A 10090-nucleotide genomic window follows, 5' to 3' on the forward strand; every position below is an offset into this window, starting at 1 on the left:
TAATTATCAAATCTCCAACAAACTTTCCACCCTACGATTTAATTAAATAACGTCCATAATTATTTAATTAAATTCAACTTCAACAACACTAAAAATCCACAACTTTACTTAATCCTCTTAACCTACCATTTAATAAAACTCAACAAACACCACGTGTCAAAACCTTTAATTAATTAAATATTCATCCAAGAAATATTTAATTAATTTTAATTCCCACATAAATCAAATAATTCTCATTAAATGGATTCAAAATAACGCCCAATAAATTATCTTAATTAAACAAAATTAAGATAACTAACTCCAAAATTTTCTTAATTTTTGGGGCGTTACAATCTTCCCTCCTTTTTGAAACTTTCGTCCTCGAAAGTTCTAATCTTTGAACAACTTGGGATACTGGGTTCTCATGTCTTAATTAAAAACAATTTCAACCAAACTCCATAATCTTTAATTAAACATACACACCCATGTATATATATTTAATTAATCCAACACAAAACACCAAATACATTCCTTAACTTCGAAGTCCACTTATTGTAATACCCATAATAAGTTTCTTAAACTTATGGGGTGTTACAATCTTCCCTCGCTAAGAAACTTTCGTCCTCGAAAGTTTTAGTCCTTGAACAATTTCGAGTATCGAGCTCCCTTGTCATACTCTTGTTCCTAAGTAGCCTTCTCAACTTAGTAACTCTGCCATAAAATTTTCTTAAGTGCAACACTCATGTTGCGCAATGCTCTACCTTACTTGACAAAATATTACTTTTCTCAAATACTTTTCTTCTCTTTACACTTATCCAAGTAAAAATTAATTCATAACTCTTCAAAAACTACATTCTATTTTCCAACTTCGGACTTCCACCCTTAATAAGGCATTCTCCACCATTTAGCAATCTTTAGAAGTCACTAATTTCTCTTTTCTTGTTTGATAAAGTTCAAACTCATGTCCAACTATTGCTTTCTTTAATGACATCAACTTAACTAGTTATTCTAAAGAAATTCGTTATTTCATCACTTGTACTTTTAACTAGCTGTAACTTATCCTTCATGGTAAACTCAAAAACAGTTTCTTGAAGTCTCACCAAAATAACTATGCACTAAAGTTTGCTTTGTTCCTTCTCCAGCAACTCAATTCTAAACACAATCAAATGTGCTTGATATACTTGAACTTAACCATGCCTTTAGTTCCCTTTAAAACCACCAACATAACTTATTTCTTAGATATCCAGTCACAAAACAGTTCATCACGCTGAACACGTCCAACTCTTTTGCCTACTCAATTACCCCTTTGAGCACCTCTACGTGGCAACATTTTTCTTAAACTTCAACACCAAAACCATCACCATTTAAATCATAACATTCATGCAGTTCTAGTTTAATATTGGCAAGGTCACGTGCATATTCATAATCATGTATCATAAAATACATACCTGGCGAGTGACGAAGGACCGTAATAGCCATAGGGACAAAATCAAAGACTCACATCGTAAGTTAGTCTACAGAACCTAAAAGCTGACGCTCTGATACCAACTGTAACGACCCAACTCTTTATACTAAGCTGAGGTCGTTACTATAACGGAACGATGACAAGAGACACTTTTTGAAACGAGGGAAGAATAAATTTTTCATTAAAAACGGAATATTAAAACACTGAAACATAAACGCGGAAGCAAAATTGAGTCCCCATATGGCATGTCATGGATCCTTCTCTGTCGCTCGCCAGCTTTCCTCTACCTTTACCTTCGCCTGAAATGTTAAACATAGAAAGAGTGAGTATAAACATATACTCAGTAAGGGACCTACTACTAGTCCCGCTAGGTGTCTGTTAACTTCCCATTAGAGTCCTGAAAATGGTACCCAATCTCTGGCACGTTCCCGAACACGTGCAACATGCGCTCCCGTAGGAACGAAAATCTGGTCTTCGGTGTCCCGAGGGAGCACCTAGGACATGCTGGTCTGTAGTGAACCCGGGGGTAACACTAAGACAATCGGGATGCGAGGACCCCGTCGAATCACTCGAATCATATCTATATCCATGCTAGACTGGCGTCCCGTCGAACCACACAGTCCTAAATAGGTGGTGATCCCGAAGGACACCCATGCAGGTACGACTCTAATAGACAAAGTTAACAGAACACCCTATCCATAGCATGTAGCATAACATAACATCATAACATGGCATGAGTATTAATCTTAACGTCCTTAATCATGTGATTAATATATCATGCATTAAGAATCATCAACAGTCATCAACAGCATACTACCGGTCATTAACACAACATCAGTCATCATCATCAATCATCAACATAATAATCTCAGTCATCATCATCAACATCAACTATCATCATAATCTCAGTATAATCATTATCATCAAATTATGCATTTTAGCTACCATCAATGCATAATCATAATTACATGCGGTCTCTTGAATTCAGTTCGAAGGTCTAGTAGGAGAATCTCTTACCTGGAGATTTTAGCCAAACAAAAGTACTCCCTAGTTGACAGTAAAATTCTTCAATTAACTTGATCCTAATCATAAAAGGAACACTTAGTATCTTAATTAATGAAATTAGCAATTGGCTAACATCCAAAAATTCCCCCAAATTAATTAACTTTCTAAAAAAAAGGGTTGAAACCAATTCAACCTTGATTGGGAAAAATCCAAGATTTAGATCTTAAAAAGTTTAGCCAATTGAACCTTTAAAGAAACCTCAAATAGATCCAAAATTAAATTAATAAAATATTAATTTACTTTTATTTGCTTACCAAGGTTACTCAAATGGAGGTCGAAAAATCCTCTTAATTCATCACTTTAAATCCTCAAGCTTCCAAAGAGACCAATCTTAACTTCAACTGAGGCGGCGACAGCAGAGGGTTATCTTAGAGAAGAAGATAAAGAACCTTTTTCTTTTTCCTTTAATTCCATCTTAAGCATTCCAATGCTATTTATAGACCCAAATAATAACAATAATAATTATTATTATTATTTCCTTTTCCTTTTCCTTTTAGGATATATATATATAATACCAAAAAAATATACATATATCTTTATTCCCATTATCTTTCCTAAATCAATGCCTTAATCTTAGGCATTTATAACCATTAGTAATAATAATAATACTTCTTTATTATTATTATTTTTCTCTCACCAAAATCTACAATAAATATATATTTATTTAAACCATTATTCTCTCTTATAAATATATATCTTTTTCGTCCAATCAAAATCTACCATCTCTCTCTTCATGGATTATTTTCTTTTCCAAATAAATATAATTATATTCCATAATATAATTAACTACACTTTTCCAAATTATTAATTAAATATATATATCCATATATATATAGTCAATTAATTACAATTCCACCAAAACTAACTTTTCCCTCCAAAATCTCAAATTAACTTAAGTCCTCAATTAATTTAATCAATCAAATCTTTTCCAATAAATCACTTATAACTTCCAACATGAATTATCTTAACTCAACCATAACAACTTCACTCCATAAACAATATTTATCTTCCTACATAATAATTAATTATCTTCCACAATAACTAATTATTATTTATCTTTCTTCAAAACAATTAATTATCTTCCACAATAATTAATTATTGTTTATCTTTCTCCAAAATAATTAATTATCTTCCACAATAATTAATTATTATTTATCTTCTCCAAAGTAATTAATTATCCTTTTACAAATAATTATATTTTCCCAAAATATAATTATTTTACTTTTTCTCCTTTAACAAATATCCTTTCTCCAAAATACAACTATCTTTTCCTTAAATAATTATATTTCAATAAATATAATTATCTTTTCCTTTAACATAATAATTATATATATATATTTCCACGTATACATATAATTATCAAATCTCCAACAAACTTTCCACCCTACGATTTAATTAAATAACGTCCATAATTATTTAATTAAATTCAACTTCAACAACACTAAAAATCCACAACTTTACTTAATCCTCTTAACCTACCATTTAATAAAACTCAACAAACACCACGTGTCAAAACCTTTAATTAATTAAATATTCATCCAAGAAATATTTAATTAATTTTAATTCCCACATAAATCAAATAATTCTCATTAAATGGATTCAAAATAACGCCCAATAAATTATCTTAATTAAACAAAATTAAGATAACTAACTCCAAAATTTTCTTAATTTTTGGGGCGTTACAGAACCAAAGGGCAGAATTAATTACATTAATATCTCTAGGAATATTAGATGTAGAGATGGTTATCAAAGAAGAAGAGAAGGATGATAAACTAAAAAAATAATCAGTATTATGAAGGAGGATCCATAAGGAAAAACCAACCGATTATCAATGGGTAGCAGGCAAATTGCTATATAAGGAAGGTTAGTTCTGTCAAAAAATTCTACTTTAATTCCAACTTTACTCCATACTTTTCATGATTTAGATTTAGGGGGACATTTGGGATTTTTTAGAACTTACCAACATATGAATGGAGAGATACATTGAGTGAGCATGAAAAATGACGTGAAAAGATATGTTGAGTAGTGTGAAGTTTGTGAAAGAAATAAAATAGAGGCAATCTCCAGCTGGACTTTTACAACCGTTACCTATACCCAATTTAATCCTCGACGATTGGACGATGCATTTTATAGAAGGGTCACCCAATGTAGGAGGTTTTGATACACCACAATGGTAGTGGTTGACCAGCTGAGTAAGATGGCTCATTTCATCACCTTGAAGCACCCATTCACAGTCAAACAGGTTGCAGAAAAATTAATTGAAGAAGTCGTTAGTAAACATGGAATCCCAAATTCAATTGTCGGATCTTTTTTAGTCACTTTTAGAGAGAATTGTTTACAGCCATGGGACAACATTGAAGAGGAGTACCGCATTCTATCCTCAAATGAATGGCCAAACCAAACAAGTGAATCGTTGTCTTGAAACTTATTTACAGTGCTTTTGTAATGAACATCCAACCAAGTGGCATAAGTGTATATTGTGGGCTGAATTATGGTTATAACACCACGTTCTACTCCTCGGCAAGAATAACCCCATTCAAAGTGGTCTATGGATGTCCACCGCCTCTGTTGGTTTTGTATGGGGATAGAAAGACAACCAATAACAGTATTGAACAACTGTTAAAAGAGAGAGATCTAGTGATTAGTGCCTTGAAAGAAAATTTAGTTGTGGCTCATAATCAGATGAAGAAGAAAATTAATTTACATGGCTGAGAGATGAAGCTCAAAACGGGAGATGAAGTTTATTTGAAACTAAGACAAAGATATTTAGCCAGAAAGCGAAGTGAGAAGCTAGCTCCAAAATTTTATGGCCCATATCACATAATAGAAGAAATTGGAAAAGTAGTTTATCGATTGGACCTTCCTCCGAAGCAATAATTCACAATGTGTTTCATATTTCACAATTGAAACTTAAAGTGGGCCAAACTCAACAAGTGCAGCACATGCCACTAGCTTTGACTGAGGAATTTGAGTTGTAAGTTAAACCCGAGGTAGTTTTAGGGATCCGTTGGAACAACGAGTTAGGAGCTAATGAATGGTTAGTCAAATGGAAAGGGCTACATGACAATGAAGCAACATAGCAGTGCGTCTATGCTATGAACCAACAATATCCTTCATTCCACCTTGAGGACAAGGTGAGCTTCGAGCCCAACGGTATTATTAGACCTCTTATTATCAATACCTATAGAAATAGGTGTAAAAGGGAGAATAATCAAGATGACAACATGACCAATGATGATAAATGAGGGTAATATCCTTTAAGGGACCCACCAGGGGAATAGGATTACTTAAGGAATGTTTTTGGGGATTGGTGAGACTAGGTTATTTTTGGGAAAAAGCTCCTAAGGGTTTTTGGGAGAAGAACCAGCCTTCTCGAACTATTGGGGGAATCGTTAATTAATCTTTTTTTTTTATAATACCTTGCAGTTCTCATTTTCTTTTATTATGGAGTTACATTGTGAACATTATATCATTTTGATTGCAATATATAATATATATCCACATAGTACTATCTCTGTTTCTCTCAAATTGTTAAAATTTCTGAGTGTAGAGGAAGAGTCCTAACATTCTGTCGAGACATGTAAATCTCTACAATGAACTTTTCATGTAATTAAAAGAAAAATTGAAGACAGCAATGGTGGAGAAAAATATATTCACGTTAATATACAAAATATATTCATGTTAACATAAACTTTTATAAACTCCTTTTAGAAAAACCAATGAATAAAATATATTTAAGGAAAAATCAAAGGCACCGTTCCAAATGTAAGATATGCGACCCCACATAATAGCAAACTCTAGCCATGGATCACTCATCATGGCTTAATAATGATCAAGCAAGGTTCTTGAATCTTGGGTGTAAACTAAACTTACCTCGGATCTGGCAGTGTAATAGTTAATTCATTAGTTGAACTTGATTTGTCTTTACTTGAGCTAATTTTCCTTGAAATGGCTTCATTTTTTATGAAAAATCCAGGTAGTTTCGGTTGCGACAAAGGAATTTCACAACCTAACATCATAACCACCAATGACATTGTTGGTCGATCATTGGGATTTTGTTGAACACACAACAAACTGATGTTGATACATCTCAATACCTCCGAAATGATGCACGTTTCTCGAATGGCGTCATCGATCAATTCCTCTGGATTTCCTTCTTTCCACAATCGCCAGGCCTATTACACCAGAAATGAAGAAGATAAATTTTCAATCAAAGAATTTTGAATAGAAGAATGTTAATAAAAAAAAAGTAAATCCTTGGGGCTTACATATGCAATAACATTTTGGTCATTCAAGTGGCAGAAACTTCTACTCCTTTTTCCACTAATGATCTCCAACAACAAAATGCCATAACTAAAAGCATCGGATTTTATTGAGAAACGTCCGTCGAAAGCATATTCTGGTGCCATATATCCACTGTGGAAAAATAAAATTGTTTAAGAACTAGAATTTGACAAAGCACAAAGACAAGATGTTTGAGGAAAATATTGATGAACTCTTACTAAGTTCCAACCACTTTTATTGTTCGTCCTTCGGTTTGATCTCCACCGCAAGTTTTAGCAAGACCAAAATCAGAAATTTTTGGATTCATATTCATATCAAGTAAAATATTACTTGCTTTTAAATCTCGATGTATAATCCTCAATCGAGAATCTTGATGAAGATACATGAGTCCTCTAGCAATTCCACATATAATGTGGTATCGTTGTGACCAATCTAATAATTGACGTTGGGTTCGATCTGTCAATTTTAAATTTACTTAGTTTTGTGGAAATGAAGGATGAACACTAAGATACATAATATGTACTTCAATTAAATTAAAGTGACAAACTAAAAGATCGAAATTTGTAAGCACCCTTACCAAATATAAAGAAGTCCAAACTTTTGTTTGGCATATACTCGTAAACTAACATTTTCTCTTCTCCTTGAATGCAGCAACCAAGCAGTTTTACAAGATTTCGATGTTGAAGTTTTGCAATCAGGATTACTTCATTCTTAAACTCGTTCATTCCCTGTCCAGAACAGCGTGAAAGTCTCTTCACTGCAATATCTTGTCCATTTGTAAGCGTACCCTGGAAAATTCAAAATTTTCTACATATTTTTTATTTGAAAAGAATAAAAAGTGTGCATCAAATCAGTTAACATAAAATCAAATACCTTATATACTGGCCCAAAGCCACCTTCTCCCAACTTATTATCAATCGAAAAGTTATTTGTGGCACTATTTATCAAGGATAGATCAAACAAGGGAAGCTCCAGATCTTGAGCTTCTATTTTCTCATGGCCATCTGCAATTTGAAGGTCTTGTCAACGTTGACATTTATATTGAGTAACATTGACTGAATTAAGAAGGGTTCAGTCTATTCAAGCAGACAAAATGAAACTTGGTTGGAAAGAACATCAATCTACAACAATATATCTGCTCATTATTGAAAAGTGGAATGAACTTGATGAAAAAATTTGTCATGGAAAATGTTTTGAAGTTCATGTAGAGATCTTTACAAATGGTGCAAAACGACCATCACGAATAAGAATTTGGGCATAGAAAAGTATCCTTATATTTCAACAAAGATTTTCGGTGTGTAGGCTATCTTCAAAAGAAAAAAAAAAAAAAAAAAAAAAAGTAAATTTAGGCATTTATTTTTGGTTGTTTCTTAGTATTCCAGTTATCCATTGAAATAAGAATATTTTAGGCTGCCAGTAAAGTTATAATTGCAGCATGTGTTACAATTACGGTAATAGGATTGGTATTAGAGGAATATTAGGGATACATTAGAAATTAGTTAGGGAGTTTGTCAGAGAAGTTGGTTACAAATAGAGGAGAGGGGAATGGAGAAATAAGCAATATTTTGGTTAAATGCATTAGGCCTTGAAAGTTATCTCAAGATTGAGAGGATTCAAGTACCTCGAACAGTTGGTTTATCTTATATTTCCATTATCATTTATCTTTCAATATATCTGGTTCTATCAAATGGTTTGAGAAATAATTACCTTTCACGTTTGATCTCTTTTTGAAAATGTATAGGCCTATGAAGAGGATAGCAAAACCTAAACTGGCAACAACCACAGCCAAAGAAATCTTCACCTTAGGCTTCAATCTATCAATTTTTTGTGCCTCCCCACGCTTGACTTTTCGCCATCAAAGAAAAAGTGGAACGATTAGTACACATTAGGAAACCAAATCAATGATTAAGCTATCACGTTTGAAGCACTGGAAATTTAAACATGTGCTTTTACCTAATTCTGATGCCAGCATTTTAACATATAAATCCTGTCCTGCGTGCGGAATCAATTTCAAGTCGATTAGATCACCAGTCCACAAGGCACAGCCACTGCCACTCCCACTGATGTCTGTATTTGCATAAGCCATACAAGAGCAATTACTCAAGCATTTTTGCTTGCACTCTTCAAGATCCATGCTTTTGTCGACCCAAGTACGCTTTGTGTCTGGATATTTCAGCTCGTAGAGCTGTGCAAACCCAACTTCATCACCACAGTTCATCAGTTTGTTTCGCTCACAACCGTCCGAAAATTCCCCCGCCGTCCAACTATCAGCTGATCTTGGCTTAAACCCTTCTAGACATTTACAAGGTGGAGCTTCCCTTATATCACAATACCCATAAGGGCCACACAGGGCATAATAATCACAGATATCTCTTGGCAATAAATTATAAATCTTCCACTGTCTCTCGGTTGCAGACCACACGTACATCATGAGCAAGTAATTGGATTGGTTTATCACCACCATCGCAGAAATCTCTGGAAACAAAGTTGGAACAGAGTATTGGTAGTAAACTTCATTCTCATCTGAAACAAAGTTGAGGTACAGAAATGATCTAACTAGTGGATTACTGCTGATTCTCATACCATTCCATGGGCCATGCCTGAAGTATTCTTGTGAACCTTTCCACATGACAGATTCAGGATATTCATGAAGCTCCATCCTCCAACTGAGGTTTCCAGGAGATGGGTCATTGGGATTCTTCCAAGCGTCTAGTCTTCTGTTAATGTTATTTTTCAAGTCCCAACCCAGCTTCATTCCAGGCAAGAGAGTGTCAGTAGGGTAATCAAAACTTTGCCAGGAGTAGTTTAAGGGATTTTCATCTTTCCTATTTCTCAGCACAAGATTTCCAATGTCCAATAATTGGAGTACCCCATTGGAGATTTTTCTCAGTAACCTGGCGGTCCAAACAATGGTGGTGGAATCATGGCTGTAAAGTGTAAGATTTCCTGTTGTAATGTTAATCACCAGTACACCAGATGAATCATTGATTGGGGTGTTCCTATTCGCAACCCAAACGGAGGTCGGACCTCGCCGATTCTTGAACGAAATTCCCAAGTAACGATCTCGCGAAAGACCAGGACTGAAGAAACCCAATTCGAAGTTTCCATTACTGGAAACAAGACTAAAGCCATCTCTGAGATATGGGTCTTGAGCAGTTAAGGAATCAGTGGCGGCTACATAAGTGAGGAGATAGAGGAGTAAGTTAAAAACCAGCAATGCTGGAGAGAATGATTCCATATCGATGGGGCGGCCATGAGTGTTTACTTCAAATAAAATACAGATGGTGTTAGAAGCAA

The 10090-nt window shown here is 34.1% G+C and overlaps 1 protein-coding gene across 13 annotated transcripts in view; it reads right to left on the reverse strand.

Moving 5' to 3' along the window:
* The window catches only part of LOC103493379 (G-type lectin S-receptor-like serine/threonine-protein kinase At4g27290), an 89616-nt gene that overhangs the window by 79311 nt on the left and 215 nt on the right, over positions 1-10090 (reverse strand). For 4 of the 13 annotated variants that reach the window (XM_051086752.1, XM_051086746.1, XM_051086745.1 and 1 more), the window contains exons 2-8: positions 8747-10057; positions 8501-8638; positions 7667-7797; positions 7371-7581; positions 7012-7249; positions 6778-6925; positions 6383-6684 (exon numbers count right to left, since the gene is read on the reverse strand). In XM_051086752.1, coding sequence (XP_050942709.1) covers positions 6383-6684; positions 6778-6925; positions 7012-7249; positions 7371-7581; positions 7667-7797; positions 8501-8638; positions 8747-10057 — 2479 coding nt within the window. Of the gene's footprint in view, positions 1-1594; positions 1744-2461; positions 2527-4752; positions 5126-6144; positions 6685-6777; positions 6926-7011; positions 7250-7370; positions 7582-7666; positions 7798-8500; positions 8639-8746; positions 10058-10090 lie in introns of those variants that run through there. The other 9 variants (XM_051086749.1, XR_007821967.1, XM_051086743.1 and 6 more) reach the window with 9 other exon arrangements.

Source organism: Cucumis melo, chromosome 6, assembly GCF_025177605.1.
Source record: "Cucumis melo cultivar AY chromosome 6, USDA_Cmelo_AY_1.0, whole genome shotgun sequence".
Taxonomy (NCBI): domain Eukaryota; kingdom Viridiplantae; phylum Streptophyta; class Magnoliopsida; order Cucurbitales; family Cucurbitaceae; genus Cucumis; species Cucumis melo.